This window comes from Manihot esculenta, chromosome 10, assembly GCF_001659605.2.
Source record: "Manihot esculenta cultivar AM560-2 chromosome 10, M.esculenta_v8, whole genome shotgun sequence".
In the NCBI taxonomy this organism is placed as follows: Eukaryota; Viridiplantae; Streptophyta; class Magnoliopsida; order Malpighiales; family Euphorbiaceae; genus Manihot; species Manihot esculenta.
In genome coordinates this window covers 31,346,885-31,373,087 of record NC_035170.2, presented here as the reverse complement: position 1 = coordinate 31,373,087, position 26,203 = coordinate 31,346,885, and the positions used below count along the sequence as shown (strand labels likewise).

At 30.5% G+C, this 26,203-nt stretch overlaps 2 protein-coding genes and 1 pseudogene across 2 annotated transcripts; 1 reads left to right on the top strand and 2 right to left on the bottom strand.

Annotated features, from left to right (window-relative positions):
- Positions 1-10,053: 10,053 nt before the first annotated feature.
- LOC110625163 (beta-amyrin 28-monooxygenase) lies at positions 10,054-12,261 on the top strand. The gene is made up of 3 exons (XM_021770714.2): positions 10,054-11,119; positions 11,241-11,428; positions 11,821-12,261. Exons 1-3 carry the CDS (start codon positions 10,177-10,179, stop codon positions 12,124-12,126), a joined length of 1,437 nt encoding a protein of 478 aa, XP_021626406.1. The 5' UTR covers positions 10,054-10,176; the 3' UTR covers positions 12,127-12,261.
- A 2,439-nt stretch (positions 12,262-14,700) lies between these two features.
- On the bottom strand, positions 14,701-17,443 carry LOC110623922 (annotated as a pseudogene).
- Positions 17,444-17,585: 142 nt separating this feature from the next.
- LOC110623921 (transcription factor bHLH130) lies at positions 17,586-20,784 on the bottom strand. Its single transcript, XM_021768943.2, has 7 exons — positions 20,635-20,784; positions 19,436-20,039; positions 18,637-18,941; positions 18,376-18,546; positions 18,212-18,277; positions 18,039-18,107; positions 17,586-17,942 (listed from the first exon to the last, which is right to left on the bottom strand). The coding sequence occupies exons 1-7, from the start codon at positions 20,761-20,763 to the stop codon at positions 17,871-17,873; spliced, it is 1,416 nt and encodes a 471-aa protein (XP_021624635.1). The 5' UTR covers positions 20,764-20,784; the 3' UTR covers positions 17,586-17,870.
- Between the last annotated feature and the right edge of the window lie 5,419 nt (positions 20,785-26,203).

The following is a 26,203-nucleotide window of genomic DNA, read 5'->3' as shown; positions in this document are numbered from 1 at the left end:
TAAAAGACCACAAGGCAGCTTTAGTCAAGCCATAATCCAGGCGTTGGACCGTGGAAACATAAACAAACTCATAAAAGGTCACAAGGCAACTTCAGTCAAGCCATAATCCAAGCATTGGACCGTGAAAATAGAAACAAACTCATAAAAGATCACAAGACGAGAATCTGCCAGGCCATCTGGGCACTGGCCTCACTAAAAGGCCATAAGGCAAGTTCTGCCAGGTCATCCGGACGTCGGTCCTACTAATCAAATTAACTCATACGAAGCCATAAGGCAAGCTCCGCCAGGCCATCCTGGTGTCAATCCTGCATCACAAGGAATTTCTAAGGTATTTGATGCCAAGCTACAAGGCGAGTATATGCCAGGTCGACCAACCGGGTGTCAGTCCCAATTCACAAAAAGATTCTAGGGCATTTCATGCCTAGGCCACAAGGCAAGTATATGCTAGGCCGACCAACCGAGTGTTAGTGCTGCTTTACAAAATGATTCTAAGGCTTTTGGTGCTAGGCTCCAAGGTGAGTATACGCCAGGCTCACCAACTGAGTGTTAGTCCCGTTTCGCAATAAGTTTCTAAGGCAGGTATGAATTAGGCCACGCAACCGAGTATTGGTCCCGTTTCACAAAAGTCTCTGAGGCATCTGTCACTGCTTTTACGAACACTCTTAGAAATCCAAAACTTTTTGTGAAGGAAGAAGGCCCATTGTAGGCAGGCGAGACTTTTTGACGATTGGCGAAGGCAGGACGGACTGCTAAGCGAACAAGTGAAGTCCACAAGAAGGAAAAAGACCAGAGTCTCATCAAGGTGGAAAAATGCCCGAAAGCTCATTAGGGCTGAAAAATACCCGAAAGCTCATCACGGCTAGAAAATGCCCAGAAACTCGTCAGGGCTAGAAAATGCTTGAAAGTTCGCTAAGGCTGAAAAATTTCTAGAAGCTCACCATGGTTGGTTGAGGCAAGATAAAGCTTGGAAGCTCGCTAAGGCGTTACCATATCGCTCGGATCAATTTTGGCTAGAAGATAGATAAGATCTTAGACCAGGCTAGTCGACAGGGCGAGTAAGAAGAAAGTAAGGACAGTGCGCGCTCAGCCCAAATAAAAGTTGGCTCAGTCCGAGGGACTGAACTAATGTCGTATGGTTCCACGTCGACTTGGGACAATTGATATGATTTACTCTCTAGATCGTAATATATTTCACGACCAGGCCACTAGGAGGATATCCGCAAGACTAACGAACGGGTGTCAGTTCTGGTTAATAAAATCCTCAAATCATTATTATGATCGGATGTTAAGTTCGGTTTGTTATCTTTAATTTATTTTATAGCCACAATGCAATTGTTATTTATGGACAGAAGCAGACAAAGCGATACGAGTATGTAAGGCTTATCTTAAAACAAGCCACATATCCCAAATCATGAAGACAACTATGACATTCGAATCTAAAGAATCGAAGACCAATAGAGGGACTTCTAATATTACACAATAATTGCCCATAGTAGGCCATGAGTTGTCACCATAAAACAGGACCACGTGGCAAGAGTTTGATAAAGCAATGCGCGATCCCTGTAACGACTCGAAAACCGGACCGCTACCGGCGCTAGGATCCAGATCGACATAAGGTCGCCGGGACCCGTAGGAAGCCAAACATACATCCTGAATACCTATCAAATCCCATAGATGATCACACATAAACATAAACATGAGAACTTTTTCTTTTCTTTTACCAAGCTCAACCTGTGCATGCACATAAACATAAACATAAACATAAACCACACACTGGAGTCTCATCACATGCTCCAATGGGGTATCCCATCAACATCAAGCTTGGTTGAACATAAACATCATAAAACATAGATCATGTATATACATGGGATTATTCAAACACACTATGGTCAAGCACAATTCTAATCCTCAATATCAATATTACATAACATGACTGATCATAACCTTACATCATTTTACAAATCATCATGTCCACATCTAACTATTACAAATCACAAGACTTTACTCTTCTTGACTCCCTGAACTAGCCCGTACCTGCAAACCTAGGGGATATAGGGAAAGGGGTGAGCTATAAGAGCCCAGTGAGCAGAATACTAAAATATTTAAAATATATGCCATCATGTAATACATCATATCACAAACAAATCACATCAAGGGTGAACTGTCACCAAATAGTCCCAGCATCATATTCGTGCCAGGCCGTAGAATGGGGTCCTGGTCTTCCTGTCATATCATAATATTACTTACCATTGCCCCAGGGCCTCATCTGGGCACCTGGTCTTCACGTTCCATACCGTGCTAGGCCGTAGAATGGGGTCTTGGTCTTTCATACCGTGCCAGGCCGTAGAATGGGGTCCTGGTCTTTCCTCAGGGACTAATTGGATCATACAGCATTCACCCACATCCACAATAAAGAATGCAGTGCAACATATTCGTGGATTCTAATGCAACAACCTATTATATTACATGGCATTCGTGATGCATGATTCATGCTAAAACTTGCATTTAATTTAAAACATAAGGTTTATTCTACTCACCTCAGGCTAACTCTGACAATAAACTGAAGCAGCTGAACTTACTGCTGGGGTCCTCGGTTCCTCGGGTCCGAACCTACACAGGTGGACTCAAATGAGGGACCTAACAAACATAAACATGACTCTAAAATACTCCCCAAAAACTCCCTAAAACACCTCAAAACATCCATAGAAAACATGCAAAGGAAGGCTGAACAGGGCACTTTCGGCGGTAGGTTCAGCGGCTGAAAGTGCCCTCCAGAGACGAAAGTCCATTTTCGGGGGCAGGCTTTGGCAGCCGAAAGGCTTGCCTCACAGACAAGTTCGGCGGCCGAAACTCCTTTCGGCTGCCGGACCTGGTTTCTCCCAAAGGGCAGAAACCAGCTCTTCAATGCATACTTTCCTCCCAAACCTTCCAAACAAGCAACCAACTCTCTCAAAGCATGCATACACACATACATCAACACCTAGGGGTCTCAAACTATCCTAAACCCCAACTACAACACATCAAACATACATTTCCAACACACATTGTCCATATAATCACATAAAACCTAACAAAGTTCAACTAACCTAAACATGCATTTCTACCCCATAGATCCACTTAAAACTTGTTTAAAACATACAATGAGCTCAAGATCGGCTCTTACCTCTTGAAGATCGAGAGAGAGACGACCTAAACTTGGAAACCAAAGGAAAAGAGCTCCTGAGTCTTCCAAGCCTCAAAACTTGCTTAAAATCTTCAAAACAAAGTAAAAACTCATGAAAATCATGAAAGATTTGAAGAAAAGGACTCAAAATCGGCGAGGGACAGCGGAGAACTCACCTTGGCCGAAAATGGGGAGAAAAGCTCGCCCATTCGGACAAGGGGACCCTTTTATAGGTGGCTGGCCAGGCCACTTTCGGGGGCCTAACGTGCCTCCGCATGCATGCCATGTTCGGCGGCCGAACCTGGACTTCCCTCACTTATGCTTTCGGAGGCCTAAAGCACTCCCGAAGCGCAAGCATGTTCGGCGGCCGAACTTGAGGTTCGGCGGCCGAACCTGAGTCTTTCTCTCAAGACTATTTTCATTCAAAACTTAATTTCTTTCTTGTTTAAACCCACGAAATACATTAAAACATTTTATAAAAACATGATTTTACCCTTCTAGAGGCTTCCGACATCCGAGATTCCCCCGGACGGTAGGAATTTTGATGTCGGAGTCTAGCCGGGTATTACAATCCCACCCGTGGAGAGGAAGATCCAGAAACAGTAATACATAGCTCTTCATCAAGACTCGCCCTTTCTCGAAAAAGTGAGTTTTCACACAAAGTTACCGTTAGCAGACATAATCTAGTAGACGACCGTTACGCCTATAATCATAAGATCCCCGACCAGTTTAGCCGGTCAAATCCCTCATCAAACGAGTTAGTCACATCATTGCCCGATTCCTAGAAAATACTATAATTAACTTCGTTCTCTTATAGTATAAAAGTCAACGATCATAGAGATAAAAATACATAATTCTTTTATTCAACTACTCTCAGGTTCTACATTCGTTGTATTCTCCAGTTTATTGACTTGAGTAGTGGAATGGCTGCCGTAGACGCCAAAAACCTCACATTCTTTTTTTTTTTTATAAATTTAGCCAAGCACAACATAGTTCTATTTTTTTTATTGTATCACTTATTTATTTTTTTTTTTAAAATAATATCCATTTTTTTTAAAAAAATTAATTTACAATTTTTAACATGCTCAAATTTTTTAATATGTCTATTTTTAATAAAGTTCATACTCTTTGAATTATTTTTATAAAATTTTATTTTCAATTGAAGTTTAATTCTAAAGTTTTTCTCATTTATATAAACACTCAAATTTAAAATTTCAAATTTATCTGTATTTTGAAATTAATTTAAATACTAAAAATTATAGTTTTAAATAACATAAAAGAATCAAAAATATTTTCACAATGTCATTATTTCCCTCCTTATACTAATTATATTACCGTAAAATGTTGTTTAATGTTCTTTTTACTTAAATAATAATATATTATATATTTTTATATTTTAAAATTTAAAATTTTACTATAAAATTTTATGAATATATGTACACACATATACAAGGTATTAAGCAAATTCTAAAACCTGTCATGATTAATAAAATAAGATTCTAATTTCACGTTATATTATAATGGTTTTTAAAAGTGAACAAATTTTAAATATTACTTTAGGAGTTATATTTAAAATAATAATAATAATACATACATAAAATAAATAAATGCTATAAATAGAATAAATATATAAAAAAAAAATTATAAATCCCAAGTATACTTATATTGATAACGTGGCCTGATAAAAATAATTTTTAAATAAACTTGCTAACCCAACTGACATAATTTTTTATATGTATTTATTGAAAATTTGTATGTGGACCGATTCATTCTAGATTCAATAAAAATAAGCCAATTAAATTTAAGTATTTTATCCATTTCAAAAAAAAAATTAAGTATTTTATTGAAATTAAAGTTAATCACATGATGAAATTCATGAACCAGAGCCGAAAATAAAGATAACGATTTTAAATTCTGAAATAATTAAAAGCGACTGTTTTTTTTAATTGAAAATTAAAATTAAAAAATAAAATTTAAAATCTCTTATTTAAATGCCATTTATTTTGAGATTAAATATGTGAATGTTAATTAACAGCGATTATAGAAGAAATTAAATCATAAAAATATAAATTTCGATAAAATTATAATAAATAACAGTGATATAATAAAATTCAATCCTACCTAAAGTAGATAATCCATCCAAATTCATTAAAACAATAATAAGTATAGAACGTAAATCATATTAGTATACTGAATATTAAGCACAAAATCAATTTGCTAAGGTTCAATCACATACAGATTGGGACCAGCGGACCTGATGAGCCGGCCGCTGGAGGGAAGGAAGTGACCAGATAGGAACCAGCGGACCAGCGGCTGGTGAGCTGCGCAACTAGACCAGTAGGAGGCGTGCTGCGAGATTGGACCAGCAAACCTAATGCTAGAGGCGCGACTGTGGAACGTACGTGGACAGCGAGCAATGGGAGGCTGTTGCGTCTCAGCCCGCTGGAGGCTGGAGGCGAGACAGAGAGTGGAGTGGCTGTTCTTCTCTTAGCTGTTTTGAAGACAGCTACGAGATGATGGAAACATTAGGTAGGGCTTTGCTTTTTTTTCTTTTTTTTTTTTTAGTTTTTAGTATTATTTTTATAATGATCTCCAGCAGCTATAATATAATTTCAGTTAACTTTTTCATTTGATTTTATTCTGTTACAAACGAGGACAACAGTTTTGGACATTGTCCTTCAATGGTCAATACTATGTTTTGTTTCTGTCTTATGTTTATGTACAAATATAATAAAAAAAAATTATAGAATTGATTAGTAATTACATATAATTGTTAACATAATAGAAAAATGATAAACAAAGAACTTTCTGAAATGTGTAAGGTTGAAACTCCACCAATGGCCTACTTTAACTCTATCCAAATCTTTAATAGGTATAGAAAATCAACTTAAATTTATTAAAATTTATCTAAAAATATTTAAATTCGTTTTATTAAGAATTCGTCTAATCAAACTTAAATTTGTCTAAATTTATTTAAAAAATATCTAAAACTATTCCATCAAGAATAAGACAAGCTAAAATACCTAGTTTGGCAAAAAAGAAAAACATTTATTAAAACCCAACCTGAATATAAACTTAAATTTGTCTGAATCTATTTTAAAAAATATCTAAATAAATTTGTCTGAATCCATTATCTCTACTATTTAATGAGGGGGAGAATTGCACATGGGCTTTAATTTACTCAGAAAATAGTTGGCAGAGGATGCCTATTTATTTTGTTGATCTAATGAACGTCCTATCAAACATCGCACTCGAAATCTCGTGACGTCTCTTTCTTTCTTTCTTTCTTTCTTTCTTTCGTTTTTAGGGAAAATTACTTTTTAGTCCCTAAGATATAGCGTAATTAACGGATTCGTCCCTCTATTTTTAGAACCCAACACTTTCGTCTCTGAGGTTTAATTCCGTCAAAATTCAAGGTCCCTCCGTCAAAAATTTCTGTTAAGTCAATGATTTTCACCGGATCTAAGAAAGATAATAAATATAATCTCAAAAATACCCTTATCAATAATAAAATTAAAAAATATTATTTAGTCCCTATAGTATGGAAAAACACACTACTTAATTCCTCAATTTTGAAAAATATATTAAAATGTCCCTAACATTTTAAAAAGTCTACTAATTAGTTTCTCTATTAATTTTATCACTAAATATTTTACTATTTAGTCCCTATAGTTTAGAAAAAAAAATTAATTAGTCCCTCAAATTATTAGAAAATTTACTAATTAGTCACTCCATATCATGAAAATTTTAGATTTTTTTTATAATACTTAACGACTAAAATTAACGAAAAGATGAACTAGTAAATATTTTAAAATATCAGAGACATTTTAATAAATTTTTAAAATGGCGAGCAGTGATCGACGACGAACAGCATCACAAAAAATATTTATATTGAGTTTTAACTTTTTATTTTTAATAATTTAAATTTTATATATTTTGATTTTTATTATTTTTGCTAAATTTGAATTTTAAATTTATTAAAATTTTTATTTGTTTGTGGATATTGAGTTTGAAATTTTCTTTCTTGAGTTTTGACGAAATTAAACTTTAGGGACTAAAATGTTGAATTCAAAAAAATAGAGGGATAAATATGTTAATTAAGTAATATCTTAGGGACAAAAATGTATTTTTTCCTTTAATTCTTTGAGAGAGGGACCTATAAATTTGTAGAAATTAAATTTCAGGGACTAAAGTATTGAGTTCTAGAAAGGGTAATTCGGTCATTTTTCCTATCACTAACAGCATTTTTTACGGAGGGACCTCTAATTTTAATGGAATTAAAATTTAGGGACGAAAGCGTTGGGGTCTAAAAATAGAGGGACAAATATATTAATTACGCTATACCTTAAGGACTAAAAAATAATTTTCCCTTCTTTCTATCATAAAACATAAGTCAATAATTTTCACAAATAATATTTTTTACCATTTTATAATAAATTCTATAAACTAAATAAGAATGCGCTGTTAACTGTTGCCTTATATAATAAATTAATTTAATTATAAATTATTAATATTCTGAAATTTAAAAAATAAAATCTACCGTATGAATATAAGTTTAGATAAAAAATAAGACGTTTTTTCCATTTTATCTATTTTTTTTATTTGACGTCTATAATACCACATGTTTTATCATTCAGATTTGTACGTACGAACATATTAGAGTCTCTTCTCCATGCCAGACGGACATTTAATTTCTCCGACATTCATGCAAGTAAGACTGCAAAGTGATTGAATTTGCCTTGTCTACCTCCTGTCACATTACCGGATTGAGTTTTTAAAAGATGAGTCTGTGCGTATGTCTGATCCAGCTTGTTTCGTATCTCCAAATCGGAGCGCTCTGCGTAAATTGATTTGTCCATGAAAAAGTCATGGTAAATTTTGAGCCAATATTCTTTTTGTGGGTTCGATCTTGTTAGGATGGAAAAAGTCCAATGATCATCGATTATAATTAATTTTTTAAATTTTAATAATATAATTATTTGACTGAACAAAGATAATGATAAAATATTGAAAAATAAATGGAAAAAATAAAATAAAATGAACAAATTGAGAACTATCATAGAATAGTTGTTAACGAAATATAAATAGAATGAAGAAAAAAGTTATTAAAGATAATAAACATATCAAGAAATTAATTAAAAAGATATATTTTAATGAGCATACTATTTATGTAATTAAAAGTTAAAATAGAATTACAATTAATAGTTTAATCAAATTAAAATAGGATTAATATAAATAGAAATAGAAATAGAAGTAATGTTTAAATTTAAATGAAAATAAGGATTCGATAAAGCTATTTTCATAAACACGTTAATTGAGTAGAAATTAAATGGAATTAGAATAAATATGATTATTAAATAATATATGAATTAATATAAATGGAAATGATTATGCAATTAAAATAATTAGTAAAAATAAATCAAAATTCTAAAATTTAATGATTACCCTCCATAAAAACTGTTAATAAAACTTTATTTTTAAATTCTATAAATGTTTTTAAATAATAGCTAAAATCAATCATAAAAATTAATAAAAAAATAATTACAGATCAACTAATGCGATTATTTTATAGAAATTTTGGATATTATAGGTAATTATAAAATGATATAATCACTATTTTCAAATTTTGACTAATTAGTCTACAAATAATGCTTGTAATTAAAATACGTTATCTTTATTCATAAAAGCAAAAAGATTTTTTTTCAAAAGAGAAAATATAAATATATAAAAAAGTGAAAATTCTAACTCAGAGATAATTTAATAATAATAAAAATAACAATTTTCCAAATAATAACGAGTCAATTTTAATTTTAGAACCAATGAATTTATTACATTATAATTCCTTAATAATTAATTTTTCCAAAGAGAACTTTTCACTCCCTAAGACTTAGTTAACTTTCCAAAAAATCTAACTAAAAAATCATAAAATTTAGTATTTTTTTTAATTTAAATCAATGAGTTAAGAAATTTGACGCAAAATTTTTTATTTTTAAATTAAATTGAGCTTAAATTAAAATTATATATACACTCCATATCAGTACATTGATTAGAATACAAACTACAGAACGACATAGTTTTGACTGATAGGATTACAGGAATTGATTGTGTAATCAGATGACGTATCTAAATACTCTTCATCAGTCCCAATCCATCAGTCAAAATTATTTTATTTTTCCATTTTTCAAGCCCAAAAAAAAAAAAAATCACCGACAGAAGCTCTGCCCCACTATGTCTGGTCCTTTGCTCTAAGCTGCTAGACGTTTCTAGTTTTTGTTTTTTTTTTTAAATTAATTATGTTGTGCAACATTTAAAGTGTAATGAAAGGCAAATTACCAATGAGAAGGATTGAACAAAGAATACCAAAATTGACATATATTTATATTTTTTTTTATAAATAATTTGAAAAATTCAAACTCAAAATTTCTCTCCTCTCCGATGCCATGTATTTTATTTTATAGCTTAATTATTAACAAAATTTAATTTATAAAATAAAAAATAAATTTTTAATTGAACATTATTTAAATTCTAAATTAATTTTCATTTTACACTCACAATTTTAATTTGATAACAGTGCATTTAAATAAATTTAAATATTTTCAAATTTTACTATTTCCAATCTCCATTTAAAAAAAAAATTTTAACTTGATTTTCTGATGATCATTTATTTCTCACTACCAAACTAACAAGAAATAGTTGAGTGCTCTAACCCTTTGCTCAATAATTACACAACGCCTTTTTTTAAAAAAAAAAAAAAAAAAGATAACCATTGTATAGAGAGCAATAATTTTCAGTATCCAAAAGTATTTTGTAATTTTTTTTCCCAATTGTAAAAAAGAAAAAATATTACAAATAATGAATGAAACCCATCAATTTACTACCAACCTTCTCTGATTCTATATAGCCTTCTTCTGACTTCGATTCTTCCTTCTATATAATAATCCACCAGCTCTCGCCATTGCCTCTGACAAAATTTGCTTTCCCATTTGAATCCTCTAACAAAAAATCCAAAAAAAATGGAGTTGTTCTTTCTCACTGCCTTCACCATCTTCATTATCCTTGTTACCTTCCCAATTGTTGCTGTGTTGTACAGGCCAAGTTTCACAAATCTCCCACCAGGTAACGTGGGCTTGCCATACATTGGAGAGAGCCTGGAATTTCTTTCCACAGGAAGAAAAGGTCATCCTGAAAAGTTCATTTCTGATAGAATGGCTAAATACTCTCGTCAGCTTTTTAGGACTTCAATTCTCGGTGAAGAAACCGCCGTCGTTTGTGGTGCTCAAGGTAATAAATTCTTGTTCTCTAATGAGAACAAGCTTGTCACTGCATGGTGGCCTAACTCGGTCTTGAAACTCTTCCCTTCAGTTACTCATAGCTCTATCCAAACAGAAGGTCTGAAAATGAGAAATATGTTGCCTAACTTTCTCAAACCTGAGGCCTTGCAGAGATACGTTGGTGTAATGGATGCAAAGGCAAAAAAACACTTCGAGGATTTCTGGGAAGGAAAAAACCAAGTAAACGTATACCCACTTGCAAAGTTTTACACTTTTGCAGTTGCTTGTAAAGTGTTCTTGAGCATGGATGATCCAGAACAGGTCACAAAATTTGCTGCTCCTTTCAATGATATGGCGTCAGGAATAATCTCGATTCCCATAGATTTGCCTGGAACACCATTCCATCGTGGAATCAAGGCCTCGAAGATTATCAGGAACCAGATGTTGACGATGATTAAGCAAAGGAGGAAGGATCTTGCTGAGAATAAAGCTTCTCCAATGCAAGATATTTTGTCACATATGTTGATAGCAACCGATGAAGATGGGCTACGCTTGGGGGACGTTGGGATCGCCGATAAGATCATTTCTTTGCTCATTGGAGGCCATGACACAGCAAGTGCAACGATTACTTTTGTGGTCAAATTTCTTTCTGAGCTTCCTGAAATATACAACAATGTTCTGAAAGGTACCTGAAAAAACAAAATTTTTTTTTTCCCACTTCCATATTGCATACAAAAATAAATAAAAATATGAGAAAAAAAATTAATTGTGCATGTATAATACTTGATTATATATATGAATTACAGAGCAAATGGAGATATTAAAATCAAAAGCATCAGGGGAGTTTTTGAACTGGGATGACATTCAGAAGATGAAATACTCATGGAATGTAGCATGTGAAGTGATGAGATTAGCCCCACCACTTCAAGGTTCATTTAGAGAAGCCTTACATGACTTCAACTACGCTGGTTTCTCAATTCCAAAGGGTTGGAAAGTAAGCTTATCACAAATATTCAAGCAATTAAAAAAAATTCCTTCCATATTTTTTGAAAAATTACTATTTTAATCCCTGAATAATGTTTAAATTAACATATAACTCCCTAATTTTTTAAAAAATCATTAATTTAGTCTTTATATTTTGACTCTTCAAAATTTTAGTTCTTTCTCCAATTTTATGTTAATTTATTTAGAGATTTTAGGGATTTAAAATATTTTTCTGTTCTGGATATTTTATTAACTTAATAGAAAAATACCTAAAATTAGATAAAAATAATTAATGCTACAAAACTAAAGAATCAAACCATTAAATATCTTTTAAAAAAAATTAGATTTTACTTATTTAGAGATGAAAGAGTAATTTTTTTTTTTTTTTTTATTTGTTGGTAGTTATATTGGAGCGCACATACAACACATAAGAATCCAGAATATTTTCCACAACCTGAAAAGTTCGACCCATCAAGATTTGAAGGATCAAGGGCAGCAGTACCTTACACATTTGTTCCATTTGGAGGAGGGCCAAGGATGTGTCCTGGAAAAGAGTATGCAAGATTGGAAATCTTAGTTTTCATACACAATATAGTGAGAAGATTCAAGTGGGAGAAAATTATTCCTGATGAGAAAATTGTTGTAGATCCAATCCCAGTTCCAGCTAAAGGGCTTCCAGTTCATCTCTACCCTCAAAAACACCAGTAATTTTTCTAAAACAGAATTGCTTCTCTTGTAAATTCTGCAAAAGATAATACTTTCTATGTAAGTCTAGTGATTCCTAGGCTTCAACCCATAAACATTATAAAGTTAAATTACTTGCATTTTTAATTTTTCTTTTAATCAATTTCTTTTTTTCTTTTTTCTTATGAAGACCGATTCCTTGGAGGGTATTCAGGTAAAAATTATTGAAATTCTCAGTATTTGTTTATTTATGAAATATTTTAAATAAATTAGTGTTAATATTTTTTAAAAAATAATATAAATAACCTTAATTAAAATATTATATATATATAAATAAATAGAGAGATTTACAATTTAACCTCTGGATATTATCATTGTCAATTCCTATATTTTCAAAAATTTATTAAAATATTCTTATCTTTTCTCTTCATCAATAAAATAATTCTTCCGTCTATTTATGCGGTTAAAAATATAGCAAAAAACCAAATCACTCCGTTCTTTTCCTCCTTGTCTATTTTTACTATTAAAAATATAGCAAAAAACCAAATCACTCCGTTCTTTTCCTCCTCCTTCTTCATCGATTCTTCCTCTTCTTCTTATTCTTTTTTTCTTATTTTTTTGTTCTTCTTTTTCTTTTTATTTTTGTTCTTCTTTTATTTTTTTTTTATTAAAAGGAAGAGGCGATTCTTCTTTCTTCGTGTTCATAATCATCATCTTCTTCTTCATAATCATCGTTTTCTTCTTCTTCTTCATAGTCATCTTCTTCTTCTCCTTCTTCTTCTTCTTTTTCTTCTTCTTCTCCTCTTCTTCTTCTTCTCTTCTTCTTCTTTTTCTTTTTTTCGAGGAGAAGAAGAAGGAGAGACTATTTCGTTAATGGAAAAAAACGATAATAACCTTTTAATAGATATGAGAAAAGATAATAACGTTTCAATAGATTTTTGAAAATATAAAAACTGACTTGTTAATAATAGTAATATCTAAAAATTAAATAAGAGATTTTATTTGAGGGCAAAATAAGATTTTTTTAAAAAAAATTCTTATTTTTTATTTATTTTTAACGGAAAAAATAATAGAAAGACTATTTTGTTGACCGAAAAAAAGATAAAAACGTTTTAATAGATTTTTAAAAATATAAGAACTGATTTATTAAAAATTAAATTATAAATCTCTCTGAAAAGATAGAGAAATAAATGAAAGGAGGAGAAAAATAATTCTATTTTTTTAACTTAAAAATATGCTATTGTCTATAAGAGAAATTTTTATCGATATAAAATTAAAGTGGAGAGTTTTTTAACAAGAAGTTGAAAAATAAAAAATAAAATTACTCTTAAAATTGAAGAACAGAAACACGTAAGGGCAAAAGGATGGGTAGACTATGAGCTTGACTGTCAGAGTTGCTGTTGGCGTAGACAAAGCTTACAGAGTTCACATCAAGAAAACAACACTACTTCCAGAGCAGCGGGGCCTTACATAATTTACAGTTCAATCAATTTCATCGCAATAAGTGAATCAAAATTAATATTTTTGAGAACATGCCACAAATTATACAACTACCAACCTTCCGCCATTTATTTTCTTTCTTTCTTTTTAAATTAGTCCAAAAATCAATGATCTCCTCATTTTGATTAAAAAGCTAGACCCAAAAAATGGAATATCATCCTAAAGTAATTGTGTTTGAGCATAACGTACAAGTTTTAATCTTTTAGCATATAATCATGAATATTTGACATTAATGTCAAAATGAAATATTATAGGTCAAATATTTTCTTGTCTTTTATTTGTTTTTTTATAATTTTTTTACCATCTATAATTGTATTTTTTGGGTAATTTATCTACATCATATTAAATATATAATTTTTAACATGATAAAATAAATAAATAATTCATATTAACAATATAAAATTAAATAAAATGCATTTTCTTTATGGCCAATTCTCAAACTCAAATATGCTTTTAAAAAAAAGTCAAATCAAGCCAACTCATAATAATAAATTAATGTACCTTCTCTATAAATTTTGAATAAATGTAGTACCTTTCACTTTAAAACATTTATTTCAATAATAATAACATTATTATTATTTTTATGAAAAATACTAGTGATAATTATTTAATTTATTTTATTATATTAATTATTTTTTTAATTAATTATTAATGATTATACTCTTCCACTAATAAAATGAGAGTATTAGAAAACTACTTGTCGTTAGTATTCCTTTAATAATAATAATATAGTGTCATTATTTCTGGGCTTTAGAACCCATTAAATGAATCTAACTATCTTGCAAATAAAAAACAAAAAAATCTTACCTCCCGACAAGGCCACAGTGGACCACGTAATGCTCTCGTTAAAAACGTTGGCTCGTCTAGATTTCTAGACCCACTTCATAATTTTTTATAAAAAGACAGTTTGATAGTCTAAAGCTATTTTATTAACGGTACTTTTTATCATACTCGATTAATATTTTAAGAGACCTTAAACAACATATCAAGGCAGATGCATCGTGCAAGAGACACACAGCAGAGTAACACTACAAGCTAAGAAATGAGTTGAATGCTAGTTCTGTTAATTCTGGCCATGAGACAAGAAACAATCTTAATTGTATGTTGTAAAAAGAATAAGGGAACCAGCCCATTTCTGTTTCAGCTGCCAAACGCAGCTAACTATTATGAAATGTGCCAATTTTGGTTCACAACAACGTAATCTTGTGTATATCACAACATTTCAAGTTTAAGCTCTAAGATCTCCATAAAACAGTTGAATAAGTTCTTGAGAAAGTGAAAAAGAACTCAATACCTGAAACACGAAATATGAATATTTGTTGTCAGATAAAGAACAGTAATCATGTTAAGCAAGAAAAAGTATGTTACCTGACTATACAAACAGAAACCTGTGATGTGCAGCATGGAATCAGATTAATCCTATCTACAACAACCTGAACTTCTTATTCCCGATTCACGCTCTGGTCCGGGGACAACAATCTCGTTTCCCTTGAGAAGTGAAATATGTCCTCCATATTCATGGTCATCATTTGCAACAAGGCTCTTCTTCGCTGACAATTCGATAAATCTCCGTTAGGATAAAAAGGAAAGCTGATGTCTCCATTAAAAACAGGTTTTCCTTTTGGGCAAAATCTTTGGCATCCTCAATAGGCACGGCTCGTAGGGTCCCCAGGTCAGATTTGTTTCCTACAAGCATGATGACGATGTTCCTATCAGCATGCCCCTGCAATTCCTCTAACCACTTGTTTATATGATCAAATGACTGACGCTTGGTTATGTCATAGACCAGCATTGCCCCCACGGCACCTCTGTAGTATGCACTCGTCACTGCTCGATACCTAAAATTGCCACCACAGTTTACACAATCAATTAATGCATCCATTAGGACTTAAATGTACAAGCAGGAAGAGTAACCACATAAATGTCCTGTTCAACATACAGAAGATAAATGTAGATATATTATATAAACAAATCACATGGGTAACAGAAATAAGAAGTTTTTCTCACCCACCCATATATGTTCCTGTCTGGCTTTCTGAAGCAATGAAAAATCTGTTGTCTGGTTCAACCTAATTAAACCATTTTCAACTAATTACAACATCGATCATTGGTCTCTTTAATGCCAGATATATCCTACTTTTTCCCAGTGTTCATGTCACTTTGTTTTATCATCTTCACTCTTCAGCTTGTGCTAGGTTTGTTTTATCATATTCACTCTTCAGCTTGTACTAGGTTCCGATCCTCAAGGATTTCTCAACAGTTCTTCTATCAACTATTAGCAATCACTTCAATCAGGGCAATTCAATTCTAAAGTTTCGGTTTGTGATGTTTATAGGTCATCTTATATACAAGTCATAGATACTCTTCTGAGCTAATCACACAACATACTCAAATAACTGAAATTATCATATAAGCATTTGTCTCTTTCTATCCCAATATTTACCTAAGAACTACATAGTTTGAAACCAATAAATGACAAAAAAAGGTCATGAAAACATACTAAAGATGCACGAGACTTTCAGAAGATAACACCAATGCCTTTCCATCTCCATTTCAATCATTATTACACCTTAACTTCTGCTCTCCCTAGTTCCAACCTCAACTCATTCCGAGACAATTCAGCAACATCAAAAAGAAATTTTTTTCAGTTACCTCGAATTACATACATTAAAGAATCGTATTAATAATTTCTGCATAAGCATTACAAAACATATGAATATTCAACATCCTGGCACCTGTTGAAATGTATTAGTGTATAGAAGAAAAAAACACTACTCTACTGTCAGACATTTGGTTAATAGAGAATCATAGTGACAGACATTTCGTTTATCTTTACATAATGTAATTAGTGGACAGCATAAAACTATCATTATAAAAGAGTCATTTTCAAGAGAATCAAGCACATGCCCAATAGACAATGCAGTTTCAGTCGTTTTCAGGCCCCAAATAAATGAAATTCAGTTTCTGTCATTCTTCAAATCATGACAATCAACAAGATAAATCTAAGGCATGACACACATGCCTTATCAAAAGAAAGAACGAGAGGTAGATACATTAATGTAAGAATTAGCTTCTCCTTGTGTTCATCATGACAATAAGCTTCACAGTAGAAGATTTCTCATTATAAGTTTTCTGCTAAGCATATCAACAACCAACCCAAAGGATCTCACCATTGAAATGCAAATTCAACCCAATTAAACAGCTCAATAAAACTAAATAATTCATGGGTGTAAAATATACTTGACCACAGCTCAATGTCCAAAGAAATATTTTGGCCTTTTGCTTCCCTCGATCAAAAATATTCACCTAGTGGAGAGAAAGAAAAGAGAGTACCGTTCTTGACCTGCAGTGTCCCAAATCTGAGCCTTAATGGTTTTGCGATCAATAATGATGGCTTTAATCTGGAATTAAACTCCAATAGTAGCTTTTGAATCCAAACTGAATTCTTTCCTGGCAAATCGAGCCAAAAGCTGCGATTTCCCCACCTCAGAGTCTCCGATCAGTACGATTTTGAACACGTAGTCTATCTTCTGATTGAAATTCACTAGCAAATTCGACATCCCTCTTTCTCTTTCTCACTTATATCACACGAACTAATTTCTTTTCATATAAACGATGATTAAAAATTTTGATTTCTTACATTAAATCCAAAGCTTCATACGAGAGAGAGAGGGAGGGAAAATATTTGAATCAAACTTCTGGGACAGGAAGCATGTGGAAAGAAAGATTCAATGCTGTAGGTTTTTAACAGAAACCTGAGACAGGATTTGGAGGGGAAATTGAATGGAAAAGAAAACTGAAGAAGAGAAAAGGTGGGAACTTTATTTTGATTTTTCTATATATAAGTGAAGGAAAATGGTGCTTTTGACAGGAAAAGAGCTACAAAAGCACCGAGAGAGAGATGTCAACAAGGGGATACTATCACTAAAACGCAGCGTTTTTAATTAATGCTTAAAGGCAAAACAGAATTACAACATTTGAAATTGCACAAAACACAAGTAAGACATTTACATTCAAGAAATTACAACATAATTATTTGCTAAGCAACCTATCTTCTTGAAAAGCCCTACAGACTAAAGTACAGCAGAATCTGATTTCTTTTTCTTTCTGAAGAGATTCACTAATAAGACAGCTTAAAGCCAAAAAAAAAAGGAGCATCACAATCTCCTATGATCCTATTCTCCTACATTACACTAAAAATTAAGTAGCTAGTGATTCTTCACAATCTTCCCCATTTTCCTAGCTGCAATGTATGTACAGAAGTCAAATCAAGAAGAAGAACTTGAATGCTGTTTCTGTTCACTAGAACACATGCATTTTGCTTTAGTATCCTTGAGGGTCTGCAAAAGATAGAAGAATATTAGGCAATTCAAATCTAGTTAAAACTTTAAAGATCAAGTGATGTTGATTCATGGTTTGTATTCTTTATACGTTACCTTGAGCTGTTTTTGAAGATCTTTAATGTACTCGACTGCGAAATCTAACTTATCTGCTGTGTTAGTTTGCTGCCAAGAAGAAAGATATAAAATAATTTAGTATCTAACAATCACTAAGAATGAGTCACAATTTGAGAATGAGAAACTGATCTAGACCATGGAGTTTGAACTACCTTGTCCATGTTTGGGAAAAGATCTTGCAGCTTCCTCATCCTTTCACTAATTCGCATTCTTCTTACCTGCGACATATACATATATCGAATGGTTAATTCATTGTTCTTGTCAATAAGATAGAAAGACTATCGTTGGATGAATGAAAGTGTTAATTAGGACGTACCCTCTCTGCGATGCTTCTAGGGTGAGTAGCGCAACCCCTTTTCGCTCGAATCTTACAGGGAACAGAATCTTGAAACTGCAGAAACTTCTCTACATTAGCCATCTCTGCAGCTGTCTTAGGCAAGCTCAGGTGATGAGTCAAACCGGACACACGAGTTCCAGAATTCTCATTCTGATAAAAGAATGATGATACTGTTAGTATTTGTTCAAAGAATTTAGCAGAATGAACAAAAGAGGCTACTTAGTTTCTGCAAATTTCTACCTGATTGTCCAACATGTATAAGCCAGAAAACACATTTCCATCGTTACTTCTTAACCGCTTAAAGTCATTCAATGAAGGATCATCCCATGTGTTATCTGCAAAATTCATGTACTGTCTCTTTCTAGTGTTCTCTTCAGGACTACTTGCCCCAGGGTTTTCATCTTCAAATTCAGCAATCTGAGGCAAAAGCCTCTGCCCTGAAGGGAAACTTAGATGATTGTTTAAGCTACTAGTTGATGGATTAGCTTCTCCATTCAAGCCATTGCAGGCTCGAACACCGCCTGCATCCTTTGTCACAGTGAAGCCTGTTAACCATTGAGAATTATTATCAATGCTATCAATCTTTAAGCAATGAACTATAAAGAATTATTTAGTCATAATAGTTAAACTAAAAATCCAATTGGAATGCAAGAAGAAGGAGAAATTCAAAAAGTCAACTTTCTTTGCATAAAGCCTTTAGAGGTGCCTTCAGCCTTTCTGGTTGACAAAAAAATCTTAACAAATCTTTTTGATGCCTCCAAGCCAAGCAAGGGACAAGAATTCAAAATGTTTGGTTGCAGAAAAAGTAAAGGAAATCTACAGAGCATTTTCCTGTATTTTCAATTTTTAACTTTTTTTAATAATTTTTCAATTTGACAAATCAAATGCCACCATAGCTTTCAGTCAGAAATTCAAGGGAATCTCAAACAAACATATCTTTAAAAAAAAAGAAAAAGAAAAGAAAACTTCCACCCACATTCCTTCTATTCTTGCCAACTTTCTGGGAAAACAAACAAAGCATAAAAACAAAGAACAATACCGTTGTCAACGCCTAGGTTGGAGAAAAATCCAGCTGGAGAGCTGTTTTGCCTCACAAGATTTGAACCATTCACAGTGCTCATCTTTGAAGCCTGCATAGAATTTTCCAAGGCCATTGAGTTCATAACACCAAAACTGCTGTCCAGAGAATTGCTAACATCCACAGAATTTCCATTACTAGCCAAATTATTGATTGGTGAACTTTGATAAACTATTTGTGAATCTTCCATTTCTTGCTTCATTGCTGGTCTTTTTTCATATTCTTGCAAATTCTCAGAATTGGAATCCCCTGAACCATTACATGTTGACATAAACCTTGCCAACACTGTATCCATATCAGGGCTCGAAGCTTGGAAATACAGAGAATCCTCACCTTCAATGCCACCACTATCATTCCCATGGCCAGTGGCGCCACTGACAAGACTCTCAAGAAATGAGCTTGGTGCTGACCGATAACGCAGTAGGCCTGAACTATGCTGGTGTTCTGCTTGATGGTAATGATGGAAATTCAAATCCATGGATTCTTGATTCCTTCTCAATTCTCCATCTTGATAGTTGAAACTAGGACTATACATAAGACTCATGTCTTCTCGTTCTGAGGATCCCTGAAAACCACCAAGAATATCATACATCATTCAGTCTCCCCAATTCTTGCTAAAATTAATTGCATATAATTCAATCAGAACAATATGTAAATATTGCTTTGATATGCTTAACAGCTTAAGCACCAGAGGTCTAAACTTTGCTTAAACTCAAAGTTGCTTGCTTGTTCTTGAATAAAATAAAATATCCAAGAAAAATCAACTTTTCCTTCAAAGTAAATGCAACCCGAAAGAGGCTGCAAATAAAAAAGCAACTAAATGCTACATTTCTATTCAAACCCAAGTCAAAACAGCTTGCATTTGTGCTAGTATATTGTTGATCAAGCTTTGACACAGTCAATTCAGAAGGGAAAAATGAGTTTCAAATGTAAAGCAATACCCAAGACATGTAAATATGAATGCGTTTAAAGTATTTGCTTTAATGTACAAGAGAAGGAAAACAGCTTTGCTTCTGCTTAGCATCTTTGTTGATGTATGCATCTCAGCACTAGAAATAGCTTAAAGACAAAAGAATCCAGAAGACAAGAAAAGGGCAGGGATGCAATAGTACAAGTCTTGACTCAAATTATTGACACCATTTGAGCTATCAACCAAGTACCTTAACCTTCTTGAGTCTCAGCTTTTGTAACTCTTTACCTCTGCAAAATACTGAAATCAAGAAAAAAAAAAAACCAGAAAGATAGGAGTGCAGGAGCTGAACATACTTTGTCTCTCCACAAATGCACATATATGTACAAGTATTGTTACATAAGAACTCTCAAGGTTGAATATAATTACACAAGGATGCCATTGATGATGATAATTCAAGGTGGTCCATGAAAATGGAAACTTGTAGCTTGACCAAACTACCCCTGGAAAAAGTTTATTGGATTTTCCTACTTTGTTGGGTTCTTCGTTTCAAGGGTATGGGTTGGGGGAGTTTTTTTTCTGGTAAGATGACAGTATTTACAGGTTTTTTTATTTATGATTTTTCTTAATTCCTTCATTTTTGAAAAGAAAATAGGATTAATAAGAGGCATATGAATGTGATGCTTTGCTTATGGGTCAAGCGACTCTATTGTGACTGGAAGAGGTAATAATATTCAGATAAAAGTGAAGGGGTAAAATGGGAAAATCACAAAAACAGATGGTTCGATTGATCTTTTGGATAAGAGAGCCAAGTTGGTGGGGAGCTTGTTTAATTAGGTGGCTGCACTGTTTGTTTCTTGGAAGGATCGAATGTGATATTTTCTTTTTTTAAGTAATAAAAAATAATAAAATAATACGATTGAGAAACGAGCTTAATAATTATTAAATTAATTATTTTATTAATATTTATATATGAGTAATGATAAATATAAGAAATTTGAATAAAAATATTTAATTTAATAATTATTAAATTAATTATCATATAAATTCGATTTCTTTATAACATTACCCAAATATTAGTAGTTAAAGAAAAGTCTTTATACATAAATAGTTAATTATTTGAAATTATTTAACACCATAAAAAAATGTAAATATATAATTAGTAAAGGTGAAATTTATTATATGTTAAGTTTTTTAAATAATTTATAATTTTTAATGATATATATGATGTAATATAATTATAGTAATTATAAGGTAACGTAATAAAAATATTCGGACATTATTATACTTCATTTTTTATCAAAATTTACCACCTTTCTCTGAAAAACTCACCCATGTTTTTAGATTGATTTTTCATATAAAATTAATATTAACAACCACAATTTAGTAGCATCTCATTATATCTGTAAAAAATTTCTGACCAGTTAAATCGATCAGATCTCTTATTAATTAATCGATCATATTATTATTGAATTATCAAAAAATATTATATTTAATTTTATATTTTTATAGTATAAAAGTGAACGATCACACAATTAATCGATCATATTATTATTGAATTATAAAAAAATATTATATTTAATTTTATATTTTTATAGTATAAAAGTGAATGATCACACAGATAAAAATATGTAATATTCTTATATAACGACTCTTTCAATTTATTAACTTAAATGTCACAGTAATTGTTATAGATATTAATTATTTCACATTCTATTTTTTATAGATTTATTTATATATTTTAAATAATTAATTTATATATATAAATAAATAAATTTAATATGAATATTTTTTTGAAAATATACATAATTTATTTAAAACTTACTAAAATAAGAAACACTAATAGCATCATATGTCAATTTTAGAAATAAAATAATTGAGCGCACCAACTCTTGGAGACTTTTGCCTCAAAATACGTTGCTTTCGAAAAACTTTTTCCTTTTTTTTGTTTTATATATCACATGAGATTAATCAAATCATTTCCTTTTCTTTAAAAAAAAAATCATTTTTTTAATGTAAAATAATTACTCAGACAAAAAAAATATTAAAATAATTAATTAATTAATTTTATACGGCACAAGATATTAATTAATTAACAAAGGGACCAGTTGGTCACTCTTACTCACTTTCCTTTATCTTGAAAATATATATATATTTTTAAATTGGTCTCTTTCTTTAATGAATTAACCCTAAACCAGGGACTAAAACAAAGTCTGGTATTTCCAAGTTCCTAGGTTTTGTTCAGAATTTTCATACTTCTTTTAAGAAAAAAATTGATCTTTTCTATTTTAATAAAATTATTTTTTAATTTTTTTAAAAAGATATTGATAAATCTACTTTTTATTTTATTTGCTTTTAATATGTTCTATTATTTTTTAGAAAATTTATTTAATCATGATTTGGAAAAACACAACTATATAATTTATTTATTTTATATGACTTTATTTATTTAGTCCTATAATTTTTTAATGCATTGTGTAATAAAAAAATAAGAGGGTATGGAATAAAATTACAAAAATTAACTAATATTTTATTAAAAAATAAGATTATTTTAAAATAAAAAGCATATTTTTTTAGTTAGTGAATATTTTAATTTTATTATAATTACCTCTTAAATTTTTTTCGTTAATTAAAACTTAATTTTTAAAGCTATTTCAATTATATTATGGCGTTATTTATATTATTAAAAATCAATGGAATTGTGACGTTGCAATTCACCTTAATAAATTTTAAAATAAATTGATAATAATTTAAAATTTTAGAATAAAATTATAATAGCATTAAAAGTATAAGGTTATTTAATAATTATTTATTTTATTAATATTTTTTAAAAAATAAAGAAATAAAAATTAAATTTATAATTTTAAATAAATTATATATTGTTTTAGCCACTTAATCAAATTAGATTAAAAAATCAAACCCTTAATCTATATATTATTAATTTTTTTAAAATTTACTCTAAATATTAGTATAATTTAAAAAAAAGTGGTGGATTAATATTATATTTGAGAGTTGAAAGAATAATTAAAAAAACATTCTAAAATTTATTTTATTATTTTTAATATTTTCAAACTGAATTATATTAAATATTATTTTAAATTATTTTTTAATACTTTATCATTAATATATTTAATAAAATTATTTTTTAATAATAATTTTAAAAGTAATATTAAATAATAAATATATTAAATAAATTTAAAAAATTAGTAATTATAATAAAAATATATTTTTTTTAGCGATTAATTTTAAATTTTACCGATATGATATTAATATAGCATGATGATATGATATTAAGTGTTATGTGATAATTTTATTAAATTTTTAATGACATAAATAATAATAAAATATTATTGAAATAATTTTAAAATATTAAATTTTAATTAATAAAAAATTATGAGATGTGATTACAATAAAATAAAAAATATATACTATTTTTTTTTTTTTTTATCTTTTTAAATAAACTCTAGGCTAGGAATGTTAATCAAATTAAGGATTTAAAGGATATTTGTAATTATTTAAATTTTATAATAAAAATTTTTAAATAATTTTTTTAAATTATATATTTTATTTTTTAAATTAAAGATAATAAATTTTCCCAAAACTAATAAAAAATAATTAAACTGAATTTGTTGAAATTCTTGATTTGATTCTTAGTCAAAAACTATCAACCATTAATCATTAAACTACACACGTATCCGTAGCAGTTCAATGAATGAGAAACATTGACCGGAAAGCTGATATTTGTATTCATACACGTGTGTATTTACACATAACCGTCTCATCGCAAGCTAAAAGTGTTGGATTAAATTCCGTCTTCCGGAATTGTTTTTATAGATTGAAGAATTTTATATAAATTGTTATAATTTTAATAATAATTTAATTATATTTTTAAATTAAATTGGTATTTATTATTAATAAAAAAATTTCATAATAAATTAAATTAGTGTGTGTTTTAATTCATGTTACTTTATCAACACTGTCTATTGTTTTTTTTAAAGAAAAAAAAAGAAAAATAGGTTTATATATAAAATGAATTTAAATAAAATTGAAATCTATGAATAAGTTCATAAGTTAGTTATCAAATGATATTATTTTATTTTAGGAGTTATTGGGCATGCTACTTTATATAAGGGTCAATACCAAAATCAAATTTACAAGTAGAAATTGAATGAGTCTTCTTCTACGGCCAGAACCAGGGAATAATTACTAAATTGACTTTTTTTTTTTCTTTCAAAATTTTGAGTGGTAGTACATTCGTTGACATTTTATAAAATGTTAGACCATACTCAGAAGAGTTATGAACTCCAACTAATATTATTTTTTAAGAAAGATCTTTCATTACATCAATTTTATTCATTCATCCGCATGCTATTTGCTGCCTGAGAATTATAAATTTGATTTTATATATTAATGCGATTATAATGAAACTGTATTGCAATTGATCAATTTGAAAAAAAAAAGAGATGATAAGTACTTAAATTAGTAAACTTAAAAATAGTAAGTATAATATAATATTTTAAATTTTAAAATAATTATATAAAAATTACGTATTTTGAAATTTATAATCAAGATAAAATTAGTTATAATATCTTTTAAAAATCTGACTGATATCGATTAATAGATAAAGACTCTCATGATTATAAGTGTAATGAAAATTTATTAAATTATATTTTTTAATAATAATTTCATATGGAATCTTGTATTATAATTGAGAAGGAAGCAGAGTATTGACGAAAAGTTGAGATATATGATATTATGAAATTTTTTTAAAAGTAATGTATAAATTTAAAAATTAAAATAAAATATAAAATATAAAAATTAAGGATAGCTGTATAGAATTATTTAAAAAAATAATATTTCAAAATATAGACTATATTTAATTTAAAATTATAAGTTTATCGGGCCGAAAAAACAAAAACTCGGAGAAAAATTACATGGACCAATTCAGACTTGTATCCGTTTTGGAAATAGTGAAGAGCAAGAAGCAATGAACCTAGTAATGGATAGAGAGGACTTATTTAACAGATAAGCGACGGCGGTGAGCAGTGATTGTCAACGACTTGGACTCAAAGTCTTTCATATCAATCATCAACATTATAATTACATGTCGGCACAGGTACTACAAATATTTCCCTTTCTTACCTTTTTCTTTTGGGAAATTTCTCTTCTAACCCTACCAACTTCTACTTTTCATTTTTATTATTATTTTTTAACAAATACAGTAGCATTTAATAAGGCTCACGGCGGATAAGATACATGTAGTAGTCCATACAGATCTAAGGAGAACAATCAATCAGCCCAGTGACCCCACACAAGCCCAGCCCCAAACCTGCAATTCAAACCCAAATTTCAAAAAAAAAAAAGAAAGAAAGAAAGAAAGCACATGAACCCAAAAATTGAGACCACCAACCTCAGAACACCGTTCAACCTGGAAGAAGCAAGCCGATAGAAGATCGAAGGACCGGACCAATCAGTTCTCCACCAACAAGCACAACTTAGGCGGCGGCTTAAATCACTGGCAAACTTTCTGCCAAAAGGGAACTAAGAACAAAACTTGATAAACTAATCCTTGAATCTCAATCACCACCAAACATAACAAGGAAACCGTCGAGCACAACCACACGACTACCTCTAAACCAATAGATCCCAGTCCAAACTCTCAACATGTAAGCACCAAATCTGGAGAAACAAACCACACAAACAAACAAAAATAAAGGAAAAGAACAGGGCAGCAAACAGAAGCGACGAGGGAAATCACCACTGAAGCAACCCACCAAAACTGAACCTTCAAAGCGCCGTCTCTTGCTCTAAGAGCACGG